This window comes from Lepeophtheirus salmonis, chromosome 5, assembly GCF_016086655.4.
Source record: "Lepeophtheirus salmonis chromosome 5, UVic_Lsal_1.4, whole genome shotgun sequence".
In the NCBI taxonomy this organism is placed as follows: domain Eukaryota; kingdom Metazoa; phylum Arthropoda; class Copepoda; order Siphonostomatoida; family Caligidae; genus Lepeophtheirus; species Lepeophtheirus salmonis.
The window spans coordinates 6,149,833-6,174,630 of record NC_052135.2 but is presented as its reverse complement, the minus strand read 5'-3'; the positions used below and the strand labels follow the sequence as shown (position 1 = coordinate 6,174,630).

Genomic DNA, 24,798 nt, shown 5'->3' with positions numbered 1-24,798 from the left:
TAAGCAAATTGTACATGTAGACATTTATTTGTTTTAAAATGCATTATTTTATTACAACATGAATCATTCTAATGACCAACTAGGTCAATTGATAATATCCTTTCATTTCGATCTATTAAAATTACAGAGGGTGTTACCTCCCAAACACATAAATACCATATGTATGTATCAACTGTCAATTCCCTCATTTCGTTTGATACGTCATCCCTATTTCATAACTTATTATTTTTGATAAATAAACAAAGTAATAAGTTATATAATACTTCTGCTCCGTTTCCAAAAGAACAGGAATATAATTTCTTGTTCATCTCTCCTCAAATATATATAATATATATTTTGGTCATTCATTATTTCTATGAAGATATTTTGTCTATCAGTTTTAACAAAATGTTATTAAACAATATTATAATACAGACCAGTATCGAATAAAATTCAATGTAGGACTTTAATATTACGAAATATATATATGTAATTAATTTTAAAAATTGTGAAGAAATAATGAGAGGGTTAGTCTGGGAGTACATAAGACATAAATAGAAAACTAGGGTGGTTGACTTATTTGGCTAACTACTAGAGGATTTCTGGGCTTTTTGTCTGCTTCTTTTCGTTGGAAGGGTTGCATGATGTAATAAAGGTAACGATGTCTACATCAACATGGTTAAATTGTAACCCATGGGCTGAAAATTACTGGGATTGACACGTAGATGGTGCTTTTTTTTTTAATTCACCTCTTTTTGAGTGGGTACCAAGCCTCAAAAGACAGCTCTCCTAATTTCATGACAATCTGTTTTTGAGTTTGTGAGTTATTGGGCTAAGTGTGGCGACGCTACCCTTGTTATTTCCAAGACAATAGATCACAAACAAACTTGTGTTCTAATTTTACACCGATTCTTGATGAGAAAAAATACCGTTTAAGCTAAGCAATGGCTTGAAAAGTGATGTGGAACGAAAAAACAAACGTATTTTCTTTGTTTTCTTAAAACCGCCAAATTTTACAACATAAATATATCGACTATCCATGAAATATTCAACTATTGTATGATTCTCAAGCCAAGTACTGTAAATCCTTCATTTAAAATTATTCATCCCTTTTTGAGTTGCAACTTGTACAATTTCCCCATACAAGTTGCAATTTGTGCACAACATATACATAACTAGGTGACCCTTATATGAGTAACCATCCCAAATGATTTAAAGAATAAAGGATTTTATTTTGCAACAGTTCAGCGGTGTTTAAAATTGACTTTAAAACGCATATTTGCTCAATCTCTTCAAAAATTTCATCTCCTTTGTGGACATGCGTAGCTTTGATTTACAGTCTGATAAGTCGCAGGGATTTTTTTTTTTTTTTGCAAATTAGTCGATATCATTAATCAAATATATTTATTTAGTACATATACATATATATATACAATGCTGTTTCGAGTTAATAGTTTTAAAAAGATAAGAGTTGTACTAACAGAAATGCACACATTCTGACTTATTTTAATCATGTGTCGCTCTAAACATCTTTTGAAAGAGAAGATAAATTTTGAGTGGAGTCAGAATCTGTTTGCAAATTTTTGACTTTATTACTTTTGAATTATGGGGCATAAGTAGTGTTGGATCGGTCTCGAAAAACTAAAAAGTCTGAAGCCTATAAGTCCGGACCGAATCAAATTTTTCAGCCCTAGGATCGGTCCTTATCAGACTTTTATGGTAATTAGAACAGCTGAAATGACGTAGTTACTAACTATGTCCTTTCAATTGTTCAACATAACCTCTTTCAAGAGACAAGACAGCTGAAGTTTAAATTAGGAGATATGTGGTTAGAACTTATTATTGTACGTTCTAGCGATCATTTATTATTTTTTTCGTTTTTACATTTTTCAATCCTAGCTATGAGTGAAGTCCTATCTATTAAGAAAAATAGAACGGAAGGACAAAAGTATCGTCCTTAGGACTGTTGAATGGTAAAAAAGATTGTACCGATAAAAAAAAAGACCGAAAGGGAGGGGGAGTCTGATTAGGCAATCAATCATAGTGTACTGATCCAACACTAGCTAAGTTCAAATTAAAATATATATATTATGTGCAAGCTGTCACAGTATTCAATTTGTTAATAAATAAATAAGTAAAAACAACCTTCCCGATAACAACCCCTTTGATATTCACCATTATAAAATAGAAATTAAAAAGACCATCATGTAATCGGGCTTACTAGAATTTTCAATGTGATGTATCGTACCGACTGCTGGGCAAGACGGGCAGATTTTGACAAAACACGTAACCAATCATAGTTTATGTTATCATTATTGCTAGAATTTTCAATTTAATGTATTGTACCATCTACTGGGTAAGTTATGTCAGATTTTGACAGAACACACAACCACTCATACACTATGACGTCAATATTAAAAAGCGTGGTGGAAGTCAAGCATCAGTCGTACATCCGTTATGGTATAATCATAATTTATAATATTTATTGTCCTCCTATATTAATTACAACAATAAATGTCTCTTCATGAAGTCAGGCTAGGTAAAAAAATCCATATACAATTAGAAATAGCAACTCTACTAGGACACTGATGACTATCAAAGTTTCTGACTAAAGTGATCAACCGTCCTCTTTCCTTCGTCCGTGTACTCTTTTAACCATGTGCAGACTATTGGCCGAAAATATTTTTGCCGAAGTACAATTGACCGAACAGACATTTCGTCAAAGGACCATTTGATAAATTTGGTTGAAAAATTATATATGATATATGCGATTGTATATTTTAGTCCAATTTAAAATGATAGTATGATGGATAAGTATTGTTCATAAGCTATATAATAAGGTAAATTAATGCATTTTCTTTTTCAGGAAAACATTTTTTGTATTAATTAATTACCATTACATACACATAACAAAGTAGTGTTATTTCCTCGAGCTCTCCTACGACTCGACCTTTGAGGGCCTCCCCGAATTTTCTCAGGAGTTTGTCTCACTACAGCCAACAACCTCTTCTTCTGATACATTATGGGAATTACTTTTCTTGCTGATAATATGCTTGCTCACCAATTAATGATTATTTCCAATTTAAATCATCCTTTATGTCGAATTTGAGTTGCTGTTGTTTATTATTTAACTTATTTAAAATACTACAACGGTAAATATTCGAACTACATTCGAACCACATACTATTTGGGGAACAAGACATCCTCTCCCGTCCTTTTGCCCCCTAGCATTTTACTCCCCCAATTTTTTGTCATGGCATTAAGTAGAAATATTTATTGAAGCTTAAATGTTGTGTCTATCTCGAAACAATTATGATGATTTATAGAACTCATAATTACTCTCCAATTCAAAACTTGAAAGTTGCATTGCACAACAACCGCTCCAAACAACCATAACATTCATCTGTTACTTTGGCTTTCTATCATTTACTAACTGTACTTCTCAATAATGATGATAGAAAATCATGGGGAATAAAGGGTTAGGAAGGTCGATGGCTCGGGGGAGTGAATTGTAAGGGGTTTAAAGGAGGGGGTACTTGGTCAAGTGGTAGATCTCCTGTTCCCATAAATAATCCTTATTAATTATAAAGTTTAAATAAATACCGGTGACAAGATATGATGACGTCAAGAGAAGTCCAATACATCACATTAGGTTTAATTAATAATTTCGTTTGTATGGTTGTTAAAAGATTGAATGTATAGTCGTATGGTTTCTATTTATAGTAATAAGGGGTAAAATACTGGGGAGTAGATGGTTCAGTGGGTAAATGGATCGGACAGTGAAATACTAGGGGGTAAAAGGACAGGCCGTACTAGCTTGGGTGTAAAATGACAGTTATTAGTCATCTAGGGAGTATGAGCCCTACAATTATTTATGATTATATAATTATTATTAATGAATATAATTAATAAAAAAATATTTGTCTTCAAATATTCATCCATTAATTTACCTTATTTGACATTTATAGCATATTAACAATACTTATATTATTTATCATACTATCATTTTAAATTGAACTACAATATAAAATCGCATATATAATATACTAAATATTATTTTTGGCAAAATGTCCCAAATGGTCCTTCGTTAAAATGTACATTCGGAAAATTATCCTTTGACGAAATGTCATTCAGCAAATTGTCCTTCATAATAATTGTCATGGTGATGTATTTATATTTTGTATGATGCATTTTAATTTATTAGGTTGCTGTAGGATTAATATCTAGTTCAGTCTAGAGAAAAAAGTTATTGGGATAGAAAGAGAGATAGAAAAAAAAGGAAGAATAATTAGAAAGAGAAAGTGGTGATGGTAGATTTTAGTAAACGTACCCAAAATGGGCATTAAAAATAATAAATTCTGCTCTCATGTATTGTGATGGCTGGTGTTTAGTTTATCACTAATTAGTGTTTATAATAGCAGTATCGGTGGAAGTTATTTTAATCAAAGATACCTGAATAACTGTAGTAATTTGATTTGATTTTTTTTTTTTTTGGGGGGCTAATTCTTTTCCCATAGAAGATTTTTTTTTTCATTTTTTTGGGAGGGGAGAGCTACAGCCCTCCCCTACGAACGACCCTGACAATTAACGCTGAACAAAAAGAAAAAAAAAGAGCGGAACGCTGAACGGAATGCCAAAATAGCTGAACGCTTACAAGCCTGAATAAATCTTCATACATGATTAGGCTCTCAAGTTTTAAGCCTTTAAATTCCATTGCCTATAATGGACCAATTTCATAATATGATTGAAAATAAGTTTTTCAACACATTGATTTTATAACGTGTAGTAAAAAGAATCCATTATTTTTTTTTCTTCTCCATTAATGCTTATCTCGTTGGCAATCAAAAGAGTGCTTACATGACGATAGAACTCGACAATTTCCATTATTTTATCCACACTTAGTACCATTAGCCTTCCAGAACGTTGTTCATCTTTGCCATCAAAATTACCAGAACAGAATCAACTAAACAAGATACCATATGATTGACACTATTCACATTTTCAGCCACCTGCGTTTTACCCTTTATCGAAGAAAAACTATAAAATATGGCACATTTTCTATTTTTTGTTATCCATCTTTGATGAACGCTCAAACAAAACTGAGTAAAACAATTCCAAAACTGTCCAAAAAGTTTTTTAAGTAGAAAATTTTATCATTCTAACGTCATCTAGTGTAAACCCATCACACTTATACAGCATGAGACACTCATTACTAAAGGCATCTATTGGAAAAATAATAGATTTCTTTTTACTACACTTTATATATTTTATCATGCTTTTACACATAACTCCTAAAGTATATTTCCACATTTGATTGTATGTGCATGTACTACTACATTATAAAAGCATCAACATAAAACTTTTTAAAGGAAAAATGCGAAGTCACGAATATGGAATCCACCTACAGGCAACAGTATGTCGATTACATATTATATTGAAGTAATTTAAAAAGAACTATCCCATATTATATGAGATAAATGTACATACCCACAGTGATATGATGATGATCTATGAGCCCAATACATTGTGGGTAAGGCCAAAAAATACCTACATATAATTAAACTAGTGTATCTCATGTTTGATATTTAAGTTTACACTAAAAGAAATGCTCACAGCTGGAGTTTTGATATGAATTTTCTTGCTAGAAATACTCAGGCGCCAGAAGACCCTGATCGAGATCACCAACGACCTCAGGGTCAGCTGGATGCCCGTGTATAGCACTAAAAATCGATTTGAAAACCAGGAAACAGTCCCAAGATTGTATAGACAAGGTCAAAAACGAATATTAAGAACAAAGGCCATGATTATGCGTGTCAAAAACCGCCTTGATAGAAATCCAGTAATGACAATTCGTGGTATCACCGAGAAGATGAATGTGAGTGAAACTACGCTCCGAATTACCATTAAGATGACTATAGGGAAAAAACCAAGAGGAAGGAGAAAAAAACATATTATTACAGCTTCCACAAAGGAGAAGAGGTTATCTAGAGCCAAGAGCCTATTTTGAATATGTCCAAGAACATGTGACCACCCAGCTCCCCCGATCTTAATCCTTTGGATTATTCCATCCATGTAAAGGGAGCTGCCTACAACAATCCTTGAAAATCTGTGAGCTCTTCGGAATCCGCTATCAAGGCTGCATGGGCTGACTTGTAAGATTTGTAGGAGGGCCGTCATTGGGGATGAGGAGGGCATTTTGAATGAAAAAAGTGGATTTCTGTTATAATTAACTGGAAATAAGCTTAATTTTGTTATCACAGTCTTCAGGAACGAGTTTTAAATCGATTTTGAACAATAATCTTCACTGTAAATCCAAATATGACGCATTGGGTATTTATGTTTTTAGATACATTCCGTATTGTATTTTATTAAAATATATCTTTTATATAATTAATAGCTTATAATTTACACAAAATAATAATAACTCTGTTGTATGTATATTATGGGAGAGATTTGATAAAGAGTTGTTAGTTTCTCTTAGTTTTTACCAGCACTAGAACAACTGCTATTAGTGCTTGTATTTCCACTAGAAGAACTGTTTGTGGTTCCATTCGACTTTCCAGAAGCAACAATTCCACCTCGAACTATATGACTATCAACATGAGGATATTTTACACGAATATTATCAATGACATCGAGAAGATTTTTGGCATCCATGGCAAGAACATGAGAGGCAGAGAGCATTCCCCTAATATGTGGAATACAAAAACGGTATGAGTATATTTTTAAATGCGTTTCTAATTATGTATGACCTGCGATATTCAGCTTCAACAGTAGTATTTAAATATTTTTGAACCAATTTAAGGGAATCCACTAACTCAGCCATATCCTTGGATAATACCTTGTGTGCCATTTCAACCTATACGCATGGAAGACAGAAAATGAATAATAATATATGTACCAGAGGGAAAATTACTACGAACCTGTCGATGTGTTAGAGGAGGAAATGCAGGTACAAGAACATCCACAGAGGACAACAAGTGTCTTAGTTCGACACCTACTGTTCTAACTTTTTCGAGGTACTGAGATGAGAGTTGATGTTGAACACACTGAGATAATGACATTACTGCTCTGACAACATTAGTGGTGGCTTCATAGACACTATCATTAGTCCTATCCAATTGTGCTGTCTTTGTAGGCTTCACATCCTAAGATAGAATTAAAAGTTGACAAAGAAATAATGTTATTAAGTGGATATATCCTTACTTTGACTCGTTCTTCTGATGAGTTGGTAGAAACTGGAGTCGAGGATCGGTCCTTATCGAATCCATAGCTAGGAGGTGATGGGCAGGGAAGAGGTAGATTAGTAATATTATTAGCAGCTGAGTCTGAGTAAGAATCTGTGGAAGTTTCAGAGCCAAAAGATGCAGTAATAGAGAGTCTTTTCTTTAAATTAATCTCTTCTTGATGTAACCATTTGGAGTCCTCTTCACTTTGTTGTTGTTGTCGACGGATTTGAGCAACTAGAACTCTTTGTTCAAGACCCACAGGTGAAGCACTAATCTTCGGTGATCCATGTTCTTCTTCCGGCAAGTCCAAGGTACGAGACTATAGGAGTGAGACAAATAGGTATTTTTTTAATTAATCATAGGCTCCTAAAAAATGTCATAACTCTAATATGTAACATGCTGCAAGTTATACATTATTTTAATCCTATAGCCTTGAGTACAAATATTTAAACGACAGTTTTCCATTACGGGTATTACAAGACAATTTATTATTGAATTGTTTAAAAAAATGTTAACCTTCTATGTACATATGTATTTAAAAGTGTAATTTATTGAGGCTAAAGACGTAAGCTACACACGTTGCTACATGAACTCGAAAAAAACTGAATAATAAATATTAAATTTAATACCCACAGACTATATATGTAATTGGCTAAAAGATAATAAAGTGTAAAATAGAGATGTAAATAGAAATAAAAGTCGAAATAATTTACACTCTCTTAAATTGTAAACATCGGGGGCTTACCTTTCTAAGACGAGATCGACCATCAATGATGGGAGATGAACAAGATGTAGATGATGGAGGTAAAGAGTTCCCTCTGGGAGATGAAGGAATGCTATTATTATCACCTTGCCAAGGCGTGGCATAACCTCCAAGACTATCTTGAATTTTTATTTCATTAAGAGTTTCGAATAAGACAGACTTCAGCTCCTGAAATGTAGGTCGATTACTAGGTTCATAGGACCAACATTGGAGCATAACAGAATACAAATGAGAAGGGCATCCTGAGGGTAGGGATAATCTTTCACCTTTCTCCAATTTTCCTATAACATCCGAGTTTTTAATACCTTGAAAAGGTTTCACTCCAAGCATTAGAATTTCCCAGATGCAAACTCCTGTGAATAAATGAATTATTTATGGAATAGCCCGATTGGAAGAGTATAATTCTTAATTACCAAACATCCAGACATCACTTGCAGTTGTAAACCTACGGAAGTTAATACTTTCAGGAGACATCCACTTTATAGGTAATTTGCCTCTTGATGCTTTATAATATGAATTGTGCTCAATCCAACGAGAGAGTCCAAAATCGGCCAATTTAACCACATTCTCAGATGAAACTAATACATTTCTAGCAGCTATATCTCGATGAACAAATTTTTTTGATTCTAAATACGACAAAGCCGTTGAGAGTTGATGCGAATAAAGTATAAGATGAGATAGATCTAATCTATGCTTGTTATTTTGTAAATAAGCTCGAAGTTCGCCTAAGCGTGCTAATTCCATCACAATCCATATTGGTGGAGAGGAACATATTCCTATAAGTTTAATTATATGTTGGTGATCGAACTGTTGCATGATATCTAAAAATTAAAAGTACAAATTATGGCATGAAATGACACACAAATTATATAACCTTACAAGCCTCTTCCAAAAACTTTTCGGCCATATTAGTATCACTATCCACTTTACAAGTCTTGACAGCGACATTTAATACTCCATTCCTACTTTTGTAAATGCCACGATGAACATCTCCGAATTGTCCTTCACCAATGATGTCGTGTAAATCGACTTTACTTCGATCAATTTCATAATCACGAGAGGGGGAAGAGTAGTCTCCCTCTTCATCATCCACGATTTCAGAATAATCTTCTGAGAATAAGACAACATTGTTTTTTTGACAATTTATTTGACTGGAGGTATCTCGTAGTGGAGTTTTTGGATCTATTTCCGTTTCTATGCCTAAATATTTTAAAAAATGGATATATAAATATTTTGAGCCTATAAAAACAAGTCAAATAAATTACTTTTTCTCTTCCAGATAGAAGTGTTAGAATGATTGATGATTCGACAGTATCCGTCAATGAGATCCGCCATATTTTCAGCAACATGAACAGAGGGACAAGTAATTGAAAGGATTTCAGCAGAGCCAGCAACATCAAGCTGTAAAACAGGCTTTCCAGATCTGAAGTCATGCTCCTTGCCCTTAGGAAGAAGGGTACGAATGGATTTGATGTGACTAAAGTCAGCCATATGAGTAGCCTATAAGATGGGTATACTATTTTAGTATAAATACGTTTTAACACATAAATTCGCTCAGCGTTCAATGATTAAAGGGTGTCATTTTGTGTATGTATTTAAATCTTTTTTAAATATCATTAGAGTATCTCATACTGAGTGAGTTGAGATATGCTAATATACCTCATTATTTAATTAAAATGAAGAAAGAATCATCCCCAGATATATAGCTCATAACTTATATTATATTTCACACATGCATTTCATTTCGTACATATGTTTTTTTTTTAAATAATAATAGTAAAGCTCAAGAGGATTACGTGATACATTGTATCTATTTGTGCCTTTTATCATCATTCTATTCGAAGAGTGAAGAGCGATGAAGTTAAATGTTATATGAATTGTATTTTCCAATACAATTTCCCAAATGCAAATTGAACAACATATTTGTTGTTTAGATTAAATGTTAATCCTAAGGAATGAAGAGTAGCAGAGTGACTCCAACTACAAACAAACGAGGGGCTAAAATGCATTGAAGTATTTTATGTACTTGCTTCAAAATGGGACCTGACGTCATCATTATTTTGTATATGTTTGTGTATAGAATGCAAAAAATATATAGGTATAATATGGAAAAAAGCAAGTGATTGCCTTATAGAGAAAAAAAATAATAGAATCTCATGAATTAAAAAAGATCATTATCGTAGTAGTCTTCATGGAATACCCTCCCACACCCCTGGCATTTAATGACGAAAGAGGAGTAAGTTATTATTGTCAATTCGTCTCATAATAGACATCACATTATAAATATTCATTGCTTTCATCATCAAAAATACTCCATGAAAAAGTATAGAAGTATTATTATCTATGTGTATGCAGATATTTTAGAAAATCAATTAATAAGAAAAGCAGAAACAATTATCATCCAATAAATTTACAGCGTATGACTGTTTAATTGTGAGTTTTATACGGACTATCAGCATTATGGCTACTATATAAGGAAGGAATCCAAGGAATACTATTATAATTTTGTACAGACACCTTCCTACACAAAAAATTAGAATATATTTCCAATTATCTTTAAAAGTAGCTATCCTAATGTATTATTACTCCCATCTCAAGGATAAAGTGGTGATTCTAAATAATATACACATCATAAAGTTATATAAAGGATGTCCATAACTAGTGTTGTGTCGGTCCAGTTCAGTACAGTCTTGGGAGAGGTCCCATCAGTTTTTAACACCGGTCATTAAGACTCATAGAGTACTAAAAATTATAAAATAAAGAAGAAATAAAGTTGAGTTACGTCATGAAGGACAGGAAAGTTTATATGACAAAACTGGATCGGACCGATACTGAACTGGGCGGGACTGCAGTCTTCAATCCTAAATATCCACAAACACAAGACTATCCACACCAGATACATAAGGGAAACCTCAATGCAAGGGTCGGGACGGGTGTTCTTTTTTCTAAATACGGGGCAATTCCGTTTTTCAAGGGACGGTTGGCAACTCTACACACAACACGTCATTACCCCTTTATTCTATAATCAATTAGAAAAGAAACAGAAAAAAGTCCCAAAAACAATTGGTAATTACCCAATTCCTCCCAACTATGTAACTCTTATCCCATAATTGTTGAAAAGCGTTCACACCTTAAGAAGAGCTAATGATAGCTCCACCAATTAACGCTCAGAACATTAGTTAGGCTAAAAAAACAAAAATATCACCAGTTGACAAGGAAATACACTGTATATTTTTGTGTAAGACTGTGAGGCGTAGGGACAAAGTTATTAAAAATGTTCTTTTATTTATTGATTTTTTTTCTTACCGTAACTGCACTATCAATGATATAAGCGATCCCTTTGGAGGCACCAATGACGAGTTCCACAGGTATGGACCAACCAGACTATGAATGATTTCCGAATCAGAATATATGGATAATGAGTAAATAATGCGTATTTTAAACTTACACCCAGGGCACATCTAAAACGTTCCAGATCAAATCTATAGACGGATTTGAGTATTTCAAAGAACTTGAAAACACACTCATAATCTGTAAAATTTCCATATTTCTTAAAATTTGACTGAATGAGCTTCCGTAGAACCTTAGATTTTTGATTCTTAAGGATTGCACTAGGGAAAAACGTTTGGAGTCCCACTTCTTTTTCAAGGTATTCAAAGTTGGATTTTTTGTCAAGGACATTTCCGGGCATGTCTTTGAAGTTGCGCCGAATCTCGATGCAGCAAAGTTGGATGGCTGTGTCCAAGTCCAGTGATTCAAAATTTTTGTTTAAGTAATCAAGACGAACCTTTATGAGAAAGGGAGGGATTAGAGGATATTTTCATGCTTTGTAGGTGCGTGCAACAACAAGCTAAGTTAATAGATACCTATTAATTATTTTTTAAATCAAAAAGTAAAATAATATATACTTTTTTTGTGAAGGAGAAATTCATAAATAAGGTGCACTTTCTAGTTAAGAAAAACAATAACGCAAAAATAGAGACATTTATCCTATCCAATTCGTATTGCAATTAATTTTTGATGACCCTTAGTATTACGTCACGCTTACAAAATATATTAAAATAGTATTACATATTTTCTTATACTTAGCTACATGTAAATATACATATTTACATGTTGCATCAAGTAAAATATTAACTACTCTTGTATAAATTTGAGTTTCAACTAACTAAAATAGAGTCATCCCTCAAGGACAAACAATTGTAACTCATGATGCATACTGCTATATATAAGAAAATAATTTGAAAATTTGTCAACAAGTATGAATTTCAAAATTTAATCAAATGCATTTTCGAAAATGGCATGTACATTAGGGTGGGTTTTTTTTGTACTTTTTTCAAAATTTGATTATGTCTAGTTCGATAAAGATGTGATATAGCAAGAAAATAACTTATGCAAAATTTCATTGCCCTATTGGTAATGTCATCTTTAGTTAGTACATCTAATTCGAAGTTTAAAAGGAAACAAAAGTTATTTTTTTCGTCAATAAGAATTAAAATACAGCATTAAGCATTATTTTGGATTAATTCATTATGATAGACATTATTCTAATCTATAAAAAACATTAATAAAGTTTTTTTTTTCTAAAAATACCCTACGGAGCAAAAAGAGAAAATGTTGATCCTTCCATTCTGAAAATGTTAAACAGGAGGTTAAACGCGGATAATCAATTTTTCCTATCTTTTTGTATTCCATAAGACAATTTTAGGGAACAAACTTTATAAACAAATTGCCTATCAAAAATTATTTATTGTAAATAGACTAAAAATGTATTTTTTGTAATTATATTCACAGAGTAAAGACGGTTTTTTTTTTTTTTCATAATTTGATCGAAATGCTACCTAAAGTTCACATCATATGACAATGCAATTTTGGAAAGGTGATTTCCCAAAAAATATGACAACGTTTTCAGACTACCCATAATCGAAATTCGAAAAAAGTAGAAAATCAAACCCTTCTAATGTAAATACACCTCAACAGATTCTAATAAAAAGCCATGTGAGCTTAAGTAATCAGCTATTAGAGGAATATGAAGACAAAAGACTCAAACCTGGTCATAATAGTAAGAGAAGGTGATTTTATCTCTGTCATAGAGATCTGATAAATCTGTAGGTAAGTATCGAATACGCAATTCAAAGACCCAATCCTTGCTGTTCATTTTATCAAAATAGTTTGCCTTGACCTGCAAAAATAAAAATTGAGATTATCAAAAATAAGGCTATAGTTTATTATTGTTACAAGTCCTTGAGACTCAATACAATGTATGTATGTACAAAAAATTTTGACCACTAGGGTGATATTTCATGTCTTTGTAGAAATGACAATAAATTATATGATATAGTACATTTATAAATCCACAAATGTAATTAATTTGAAGATAACAAAGAAAAAAAAAGAATTTACTTGAGATAACGTCATATCTTGATGCAGCCAAATAGGTTCTCGAAATTCAGCATTCATGAGTCTCATAGCGTAGAGATGAGTATATGCTTTTTCATCATCGCTAAGCCGGCTCATCAAGAGTTGAATAATACCCTGAAAATACACAATTGACAAGTAATATTAGTAATAGTTAGAGAGTAAATAAAAGCCCTTACCTTGATATCAATAGTGTCTGGAGCCTTGATTTGCTTCGCCTCCCCAGAGGGGAGAAACACCTTAATGGCAGCCGCAGTTCCATCCTGTTTGACATTTAATCTTGGCCTAGGCAGAGGGGGTGTTGCCAAACTGCTCATGACGAATGAATTTCCCCGATGAAGTAATAGATCATCGCTTTGCCTATTAAATGAAACGTTCTATTAAATATATTACTGACATACGAATAAAGTATAAGGAACAATCAAAAGCACACATGTGGGGGTAAAACCGTAAGAAGAAAGAGAAAAAAAAGATGGCTATAGAATAATACACAGAGACGGAGTTATTGAATTTGACACATGCATGGCATGAGTCCATGTATATTGTATATATCTACCAGGATTACATAAAATAAGTATTGAGAATGATTGGAACATTTGCTACATATCCAAATATGGATATAAATTAGTTATTTGCTCTAAAATACACATATTTTCTCCTTGTGAAACAACGTATCATCCTTATCCTCCTCCTACTAGGGATCCATGATGAATCAAGAGAATGTTACACCAAATGAAAAACGTCAGGGGAGGTATCATAATGAAATAAGAATGAACTTCCTTTATTGTTATGAGTATTTATTGAAGATTGATTCCTGTCAACAAATATTGCCTTGATATCGAAAAGCTAGTAGGTAGTGTTGTACATTTCAGTCTCGGTCCGATCCAGTTCTGTCCTAAAACTGATTAAGTTCGGTCCTTGACGACGTCACTCAACTTTATTTTTTAAATCAGTTCTAGCCCGAAGGTTTATGGACCGAACCGGATAAATAAGGACTTACACAACACTTCTAGTAGGTACAGACCTTGAAAATGCAGCATCTCCAACGGAGAGAGGACGGATCCGACGAGAACTCCTTTTGGTGGAGGAATCTTTCCTCACACGAATATCAACAGAATTTGATATAAAACTCTCAGAGAGCTTCCAATCCGGAGAGGAGGATGCAGACGCTGAGGCTGGCACGACAATTCCAGACTCTGTATGTCTACGTCTACTCCGATGAAGTAAACGCTTAGGCCAATTAGGTACCTCAAGTAGAATAGAGTGACGCTTGTTCCAAGCGGCATTCATATTGTGTAATACACAAATGAATCAAATCACGTATTTGTAAAACTTACACGGAGGCACACAATATAAATACATGAAATTTATTAGTAATGTTTGTTTCCAACGACTGTGGATGATAGAGTTATCATTTTATTTAATTTCACTACTCTTTCCTTTTCTTTTTATAGAGTAACACAATTGATTTTAATCAGAAGATATGTTATCATCATTACACACTACTCCTGATAGATCGGACTATTTATTAGTATATAAATATAGGTAAACAATACTCCATTGGATCCATCACCTCTATTGATTGACCTACACACTTCTCTTCTCAATAACCACTACTCTTTGTTGCTCTTATAAAGAAATGACTGCAATTTTGGATATATTTTGTATATGAAAAATGAAGCAACTTCAAAAAAAGATATTTATACAGCAGCATAACAAAGAAATTATGCCAGAAGCGCACGAGGCACACGAAGCAACAGAGCGAACCATGTATTATTTCAGTTTTCGTACAAGACTACATAGTATGTACATACATACTATGTACAACATACCCATGAACCAAACCGTTTTTGAGCGTGCGTTTCTTATGTAATAGCGACGACGACTATTTATACTTGGACTACACACTCACATAACAATAGAATTCACAGACGATACTACGAAAAAAGGGTCAATCTCTTGCAAAAAGAAAATAAAGACAAACAGGGGGATTCTTTTCACGCTATTTTATCCTTAAGTGGATATTACATAAATATGTACGTCTTTTTTTGGCGCAATACAAAGGAGGTTGCTGCTGGATCACTATTATTTATTTCTAATCTAATCATTCATACCCGTTATATATAACCCTTGCCAAGTTATCTTTGTTGTTTGAACTCTTTCATATCATCAACCCAACCCAATCCTGATGAGAATGACAACAATAGTTAATCATAATTTGGAAATCCAAGTTGAAACACTAATGAGCTAAAGTTGTGTACATTAAAGTGTTCGGCAGACACGCTAGCCTACGGCTTGTCAAAAACCAGGGTACTCTGTATCTAGCCAACTTGGCTAGGTAATACCCTACCTTAAATAACGCATATACACAGGCAATTTTGGGTTCAAAACCTTGTCTCATATATTGACTAGAAATTGAAAACAAATATGTGTGATTTTTGAGTTAAATATATGATATTTATAAAACACAAATTTCCCAATATTTCACTTCCTGTGAGGTTCGGATTTTTGTATAACAAAACTCACAATTCTAAGAGTGGAGAACAATTTCAATTCAAGAACTAACATCACTATTTAACATATTCCGTAGAGCACGCTGTGCCCTTCTTTCTGATTACGGGTTTGTATTGGGGATTTCTATCTAATCTAAGCCAATGAAAGATCTCCGTATATATATGTCAATAACAACGGCTAATTTTAATGGCTGTCGAGCCCTGAATTAGACTACCCTGTTTTCAAGTTAATATGTTTTTATATTGAAATTATGAATTATAGATGATTTATTTGTAAAGTAGCGACGACACATTCCGTAAATTGTTCATCGGAGAAGAAAATCCCCCGTTCCCAAGATGTTCATGATGAAAACTCATACAACGCTCCTAAGGAATTTTTGATGCTTTTGAGTGAAGAATGGGCTCTTTTCAAGCCTCTTGTACCTCTGCCCTGCAGCTTTGACCACCATTGAGACGGTATTCTTACAAAAATTTATCCACTAAGAGTAAAAAATCAAAATCCTGTCAAATTTGGAAATATTAATGGGAAGAGCAAGAGTGGTGAATATCCAGAATCTGCAGTTGCAACTTCTAATTCAAGATAGAAAGAGAAAATATGTCCTACGGGAAAACTTATATAATGTACCCAAACCAATTACCAAGGTTGTGCCCTTATGGTCCTGCAGTTCTGGTTCTTGAGCCGCTAGAGCCGGAACCAAAAAAGTCGAACCGATACCGCATTATATTGCTTATCAGTCTCGGTTCTTGTGCTTATTTTCGTTTGTTGTATTTCTTGGTATTTTTATAACCTTTTAATATTCCATCTACATAATTTTATGTAAATAAAACACTTCTGTACTTTTATTGAACCTTGCAACCTTTCCTCTAAAAATGACCAAAAAAGACCGAAATAATCAGGTAGTTAGCCAAATTAGTCAACCATATTTATTCACAATTTTTAAAATTACTTTCAGAATTACACATGTATAAATTAATAATATTAAAATCCCCCCTAGCCTCCCTCACAGCACTCGATTTGTCTAAAGCAACCTTAGTTTTCGGGACCCCTGCTGGAACTTGGGGCATTACACACTATGCGTATGAGGTAGTTGCGGCCCTGTTTATATCTAATATCATTTCTTGGGCCCAAACTTTCTAGCAACGCCCCTTGTTTTAAGTGCCTGTTACCAAAACGAGCCTGAATAAAAATGAACAGGAAGTGAGAACGATAAAGCAGAACCGAGATCGGGACTGATAGAACCGCTGAACCTGAAATGGGCACAACCTTGTCAAATAATAAAATTGGAAAGGCTGACTCATATTTGGAACGGTGAAAAAGGCTTAAAAATAGCTAAAAATCATATTTTTCAAATTAAAGGCATGCCAACAACGGCTTCAAAATTTGCCACAGTTAGTTTTTGATTCTTCCCAGTGTCAAATTGATTAAAATTTAACTCGAGACGTGGACAGTCTAATCTACAAACAATGTACAGGATGATGACTCAAAAGTTAGAATAATCTTCCGAGTCCTTCTAAACTCAGTTCTAAAAGTCTAACAATTTTGGCGTCATTCAAAAGAGCTGACAAAAACCTACAATTTGATGTTTGTTTTGTTTTTATGCGATCAAAAAAGTTCGAGCAACAAGCAAAAAGGCAGAGGGTGTGCGATCTCCTCCGCAGACAAGTAGATCTCTGACAAGAACATCTTCAGAGTGGACGCTGTTCTGAAAAGGAGAAATGATCGGTTCTGGGCTTAATCAAGAGCTCACGTCCAGGGAACCTTCAGGACTAAACATCTAGCTCAGGTTAGAGTCCTCAGCTTCGTGGCGTCCGACGGCAACAAGATGCATCCCTACTTCTTCAAGGCCCACGAGAAAGTGAATACGAACGTCTACTATAAGGTCCTCAGGTACCATGCCTTGCTATGATTGAAGAGCGCGTTCCTCAGGGGCAACTATGTGTTTATCCAAGACGGTACCCAGGCACAAACGTCCAAGAAGTTGCAGCATTTCGGCAGGGAGAGCATGGCTGCCTTCTTGCCTTCGTCCTCACCCAACGTGAACCCCTGGACTGAACTGTTTGAGACATCTTGGAGGGCAAGACGAACAAGACTTCTCATCCGAATGGCTTTGCTCTGAAGGCGTGATCACGGAGGAGTGGAACAACTTGTCCTCGGACTTGATCAAGGCAAACTGTACTTTTCTACGTCCCCGTATTGAAGCCATCATTCAGAATGGAGGTGGACATATTGAATAAAATTGTTAAATGACCAACTTTTGCTTAAAAAGTTTGCCGTAAAATGGCGCAAAATAAAAATATGAAGAAGTTAAAACGGCTTTCAAAATTTCCTAATTTTTGAGTCTTCACCCTGTATACAAATTCAATTTTGAAGAGGAATGAGCAACAACGCGTGCAATTCAAATTGCATGCACATATTATGTACATTGTAAGTATGTACGCCGTCTAAATGAACATCAGTCAAGTAAATACAAAATATGTGGACCATCAAGACAAAAGCAAGCTCAAACGAATTTTGTAAGAACTGTAAGAGGCCAAATTTAGTCTAATAAATTAAATGAATTTTTTTAGCTATAGCCCCTGTAGCCCTCAAATTAAGGAATTATTGCTTTTTACTATAATTATCTTTCGTCATTGGTGCAAATATTGAAGTAGAGCATAAAATTTCTTTTTTTTTTTTTTTTCCAAAAATTTAATTTTTTACGAATAGCTCTAGATTTGTCAATTTCTCTGGCTATAGCCAACATTCTTGTGGTTGTCAACTTTTCTTATTTGACGAAGGCTATAAATGAACGAAAAATCTCTATGAAATATGTGGTTGTATGTATATTAGGGTGGACCCAAATGACAAAATTTAAGAAATTTGGTATCACCGGATATTTATTATTTTGCATTTTATTACTCTAAGCAAGGAAATAACTATCAAATGTTCCTCTGTGAATGCGTTTTGTTCTGACAATCTATAAAATGTCGGGAAAAAAATGAAATTTTGATGTTGTTTCCTTAAAATAATCGATTGGAATCCAGTTACAGAATATCTATTTCATGGAACATATATATTGCAACAATATTCTAACAATCTTTCTCTAACTTGTCTTATGGCATGAGTATTATGTTTCTAATTATGCTGTCAATTAATAGATATCCTTTTTTTGGTACCGATTATTACTATAGATATAGATTTAGGTACATATTTTTTAAATTTAATTAGAAAGAGGGGGTAGTATTAACGTCAAATGATGACAATAAGAGTAGTTTGGTGCTGCTTGCTTTGTGTATGCATGTTCGCTCATAACTAACTACCTTTATGGGTAATAATAGGTAGTACATAGTAATAATAATAATAATAATGATACTTGGAGAAAACGAAAGGCATTTCTTGATAATTATCAAAGAACAATGAATGATGATCGCACCAAGACAGGTAAAATGTATATTGTACGTAGTTAGAAAGAAAACATGGATAGGAGTAGAAGAAGCCGTAACCGTTTTGGGCAGTTGTTTCGAAATAATATTTCTACATAATTGAAAATAATAAGGTAAAAATATGGTATGAAGAAGAAGGAACAGAGAGACGAAGAAAGAAATGAAATAAAACGAAACGAAATGAAACTTCAAGTTCAACGACTTCCTTCCTGAAGCTAAGTTTTACAAGCACAAAAGACACTTGATGTGTATATTAAATGTGTAGAATACATATATATTTATTATATGTATTCTACATAATAATTTAATATTAATTAAAGCTTCCGTTTCCTCACTTATTTTTTTATTTTTTAATCAAATTCATCTCTCATTCTCCCACTCCATGAATAAACTCTAATTAGGTGCGTAATATAAATTGTCAATAGATAGCTTTTAACACCTCATTTGTTCTATTATGAAGTATATACTCTAATGAACCACGCCCCATATTCCTAATATAAATACATAATTTAGCATCTAAATAAGTGGGGTTTTTTTTGTATTACATCATAGTGATGTGTTTCGTCCTGTGTCCGTTTATAACTTTCGTAACACAGAACTAATTCGGTGAATAACCTTTTTTTATCTCATTTATAAAAGGGGATGTTTTTTTAGAAAAGAAAATTTGGATCATTGCTATGAGTCTCTGGTCTGAACCGAAATAACTTTCTTACATTTATTTATTTTAAAACAACAGAAAACAATGTTAGCCAATCACTCTTCCCAGCTTTGGAATGAGTATGTAACAATATCATTGTTGTTCACAGCGTATCAGTAGCTAATTCAAACTCAACCCATCAACGTTTATAATAAAAAGCAGAACGCTTAACTCCAACCATTTTTCTGGGAAGGTGGTAAAAAAACCAAGTATGCCCCTTTGGTTGTAGAAACATAGACGATCAATTCAAAAAATTAATTTTTATTAGCTTAAATATGCAAATGTCAAGTTGAGATAAAGGAATAAAAAATCAAAAAATCAAAACACCGTTAAAAATAAGAAAAGATAAATCGACAACTGACAGCAAAAGTCGTTCCTTGTGGAACTTACGTTACATTAGGAATGATTTGTATCAAAATATACATGCAACAATAATTGATTACCTTCGTTTGGTTATATTAATTATATCTTCAAACTTAGTTTATTTAAAGCCTTAAGAGTTTACTCTGTGCTTCTAGTCGTTTTCAACTCGTTCTCGTTTCGTATGATTTAAACTGCGGCTATATATGTAATATATTAGAAAGAACAGTGGAATAAGTTCAAACTAGCAGCCTCTCAAGACTTAATACCGAAAGTAAAACTTCAGTCGGAAAAGCGTTATGATATAACCTTGTCTTGGGCTATGAAAATGTTCTATGCAAAATTGCATTGCCCTACGTAGTCATCTTTAGATCGGACATCTCGATCAAATTATGAAAGAACGGACAAATTGTATAAATATAGATATTAAAAATACATTTTAGGTACTTTGCATAAAATAATTTGATAGACATTTTTCTAACCTATAATAAGTATTTAAAAAGTTTTTTGCTAAAATTGTTTTATTGCGTGTAGCGCACATTCTTTTTTGTTTTCTTTTAGATTTTTGGAAAGAAAATATCAAATTTTTCTTATATTATTCTCTTTTTTTGCTCCATATGGTAGATTTTATAGATTAAAACAATGTTTATCATCATTAATTTATGTAAAATAAGGATTCATGTTGTATTTTAATCTTGAATGAACGAAGAAAATAACTTATGTCTCCTTTCAATCTTTAATATACCAGTGCAAGACAACGTTATGGAACAACAAAATTTAGCAAAGGTTATTTTCTGACAACAAGACAACTTTTCCAAACTAGCCGTAATCGAAATTGGGAAAAAAGTTGAAGCCAAACTGGTACATACATAATTTGTTATCATAGTATAAGAACTTGAGAGTATTGCATCTTGGTTAATCCTTCCTTGACACATAATAATGGATCATCCTTATAATTTCTTATACATATGAAATTGTAGTTATTAGTATAGTAATAAAACGATTAAAAAACGAACAAAATATGTTATGTTAAGACTGCCGTTCGCTCTTCCCACAAATGATAAATTTACCTTGTGAAAAAAATGTAATGCTTTTTGGGAAAGGTAAAGGGGAGAATGAAAATAGGGGAATTAAGAGTGTTTAAATAATAGAAATGTAATAAGTAAGTTGCAATAAGTATGTTTGTAGGATCATGATTCATTTAATAAATATGCTTTGACTACGCTATTTTAAATACCAATAATAAATCATTTTGAAAAGAAGAGAGACACACAAATCCACGCGCAATAAGAAACAAACAAAAAATGAAGAGCAAAACAAAAAAAATTGGATTGAATATTTTATAAACTATAATTATTTTTATCGTTAATAATAATAATTCATTTATAACACCTTGACTCTTCCTTAGTCTAAGTAGGTGAGTCTACATTCATATGATATGATACTAAAGATGACTCATGAAAGTTGGAAGAGACAAAGAAAAACTAAACACATTCAACTCTGCTGCTATGTAGTAAGTCTGTATATGTAGGGTGCGTGAGCAAAATTTTCGGGTAGCATTCTTATGCATTTTTTTAGCACGATGTTGCATGATTTTTTTGATCATGTGAATGCGTCATAAATAAGAGCTTTGCCTGATACATTTTTGAATCGGTCACCAAATCAGGAGGCAAACAACTTGCTTAACGCATATATAGCCCAAAAATACAACGCACCCATCGTGGATGTCAATATGAGGACCGTCTACAATATCCAGCATGCCAAGAATGTTGACAAAGGGATATGCAGAGCTCCAAGAAGTAAAGTTCTGCATCCAAAACTACTTGCTGATTTCTGAACCCCTTTGATTACTTTTGTAGGGTGCACCATCGAGTACATCACAAATGCGATCTCATACCGAAATCTGGTTGGCCCACCAGCTCCAAGATCTAAGGACAAAATTGTCAAAGCCTATTGCAGCTTCAGGCAGCATATTAAGACTGTCATTGCTTCTAATGGAGGACATATTTAATAATAATCAGCCTCTCTGATTTAACAATAATTTTTGTCAGTATATTTTTTAATTTACTGTTAATAAAATGATGAGTTTTTGAAACAAAATAAATTGTTTTTGCTGACGGAAAATATTAGCTTCTGCACTCTGTATATAGCTGTTATTAATAGGATGCAAAGGATTAGGGAAACGAAATTAATTATTAGATTTGAGAAAATGTGAGGCAGCAAAAAAGTCAGGGGTGAAGTAGTTCAATAAATATTTGGAGCACACTACATACATATATCAGTAGAACTAGGATTACCTTGAATTCAAAGAGGTGGATGGTGGGGCAGAGTTAGCCCTAGATAGAGACACATGTTGATGCACGGATTTAAATTGTCGAATGGAAGAACCTCGCGAGAACCGTGTGATGGGTGGACTAGGGAGTCGAGAATGGAGTCCATTATTGTTATTAATGTTATGGTTGTTATTATTGACAAGAACCGCAGAAGTGCTATTGTTGTAAAACTGATTTTGATGCTCAAAAGTCCCCTCAATCCTTTGAGCCGCAGAGAGAGCCCGTTGAAATGAAATGATGCTTTCAGTCTGTGAGCGAAAAAATGGTTCTTGAGTGAGGAAGTGAGTCCGACTAGGTGGACCCAGTGAAGCGGATCTGGCCATATTGTAGTTGCTTATATGGAAGGTAGAATCATGAGTGTATTGTCTTTGATCGAACTTGTTGAATAGTAAGGGATCATTCCGTAGTAATGATGTGGACGTATTTTGACCAAGACTACTCTTTCGGCTAGAATTAGCACTGCTGCTTCCCCCCGTATAGCAGCTACTACTACTACTGCTACTGCAAGGTAACAACTCGATGAGGGATGATGCTGTAGGTTTTAGTAGTAAAGTATTGTTATTGTAAGGTGGTGTAATCGTAACTGTAGTATTTGTAATTTTCGAGGAGTTTTCTCTTTCTACATGACGATCCTCCTCTTTTACTACAACTACTTCTTCTTCTTCTTGCAGTTCTTCTTCTACTACTTCTTCCGCCTCCCCCTTCAGATTGCTCGCCCGAGATTTTAAACTCTCACTTTTACTATTCAGATTATTATAATGATTTTCTTCTTCATCCAATATAACACCAACAGGGGTATTGGATTTACCACTAGGGCTCGGCGGCGGATTCTTCCACTCCTCTTCTCCCATCCCCTTCTTCGTGACACCATTGGCATTGTCTTTCTTTACGGAGTAAAAAGTGTAGTAGGGATCCCCAGCTCCTCCTCCTCCAAGCTTACTATTCCCTTTAACCCCACTGCAATCTTGATCACAGACATATTTACTAAATAACTCCTTCAACTTTCTTCCCACTGCGGGGGAAGGACTTCTCCTTAGTCTACTACCCAATTTGGACATCCTTATTTTGAATTTATTAATAGAATCATGGACTTACATACTTGTCAGTGGTTTTGACAGGGGATAAAACAATTATAATTTGAGGAGCAGCTCTACTACTCATCACTAATGCAAAATTGGCAACCGCACTCAATTATTCACCCTCCTTAATAATGTTTTGTGTGTGTGTGTGTGTGTGTTTCACATAGTAGGCAAGCCCTTAAGGAGAAAAAATATTATATATCTTTAAGATATTATGAAAAAGAAAAGAGTCATTTACAAGAACTTATGTTGTTTTAAAATATTTTATACGACTACTGATAAAAACAAAAATAAAGACATTTATTTGAAGGACATGTGTCATGTCAAGCCTTTTATGTAAGTAAAATCAAATTGTATTTACATAGTATTCGTAGTATGAATATCTTTTCTTTTTTTTTTTTTTTTTTTACTCGCAAAAGCAGGAGACAACTTACAGAGTGAATTATTTTTTTGTGTGTCATTTGTACTTAAATATGCTGTAGGAAGTTGACGAATGAGGCGACTGAGTAAAGTAGAAATTAATTCACATTTTCATGGAAAAATTTATAATTCAAAAACTATGTCACACTAGGAGAAAACAAATCATGACTGAAATAGGGCAAAGTAAAAAAAAAACAAATAACAAGAAATTAACTGTTGCTTTAAAAAATATTATTATCATTACTACATAGTTCTACTATGCCTTTGAATTATCCCCTCCCCCACTCTAACTAGAGCGCAAAGGCTAAAAAGAGTGCAATCCGATTGACCGATAGACGCGCTTCAATACGATGGTGCAATAATAATAACCAAAGGTGTATAAAATATGTCATAGAAAGCAGAGGTAGAGAGCTTTTAATGTTAGCAATCGTAGGAGGGGGTTTTATTTTCTGAAGTTGTTATCATTATTATTGAATTCTTGAGGAGGGAACATGTATAAAGTAATCATTTATGACGGAGAGTAACCGTGACTGTTTGATCAGAAGTTATAAGTAGAGAAGAGATTTGTGTTAGAGCGCTAGGAG

The 24,798-nt window shown here is 33.5% G+C and overlaps 1 protein-coding gene across 6 annotated transcripts in view; it reads right to left on the bottom strand.

Moving 5' to 3' along the window:
* Nucleotides 1–6,312: 6,312 nt before the first annotated feature.
* The window catches only part of Fak (protein tyrosine kinase 2 Fak), a 35,831-nt gene continuing 17,345 nt past the window's right edge, over nucleotides 6,313–24,798 (bottom strand). For 3 of the 6 annotated variants that reach the window (XM_040711409.2, XM_040711412.2, XM_071888140.1), the window contains 13 exons: nucleotides 13,569–13,749; nucleotides 13,375–13,506; nucleotides 13,022–13,153; nucleotides 11,420–11,758; nucleotides 11,278–11,355; nucleotides 9,237–9,471; nucleotides 8,851–9,171; nucleotides 8,385–8,792; nucleotides 7,954–8,324; nucleotides 7,186–7,527; nucleotides 6,903–7,127; nucleotides 6,732–6,838; nucleotides 6,313–6,667 (listed from right to left, as the gene is read on the bottom strand). In XM_040711409.2, the coding sequence (XP_040567343.1) occupies nucleotides 6,457–6,667; nucleotides 6,732–6,838; nucleotides 6,903–7,127; nucleotides 7,186–7,527; nucleotides 7,954–8,324; nucleotides 8,385–8,792; nucleotides 8,851–9,171; nucleotides 9,237–9,471; nucleotides 11,278–11,355; nucleotides 11,420–11,758; nucleotides 13,022–13,153; nucleotides 13,375–13,506; nucleotides 13,569–13,706 (3,039 nt within the window). In that variant the 5' untranslated portion in view covers nucleotides 13,707–13,749 and the 3' untranslated portion in view covers nucleotides 6,313–6,456. Of the gene's footprint in view, nucleotides 6,668–6,731; nucleotides 6,839–6,902; nucleotides 7,128–7,185; nucleotides 7,528–7,953; nucleotides 8,325–8,384; nucleotides 8,793–8,850; nucleotides 9,172–9,236; nucleotides 9,472–11,277; nucleotides 11,356–11,419; nucleotides 11,759–13,021; nucleotides 13,154–13,374; nucleotides 13,507–13,568; nucleotides 13,750–13,954; nucleotides 14,083–14,413; nucleotides 15,474–22,679; nucleotides 23,972–24,228; nucleotides 24,460–24,798 lie in introns of those variants that run through there. The other 3 variants (XM_040711410.2, XM_040711408.2, XM_071888141.1) reach the window with 3 other exon arrangements.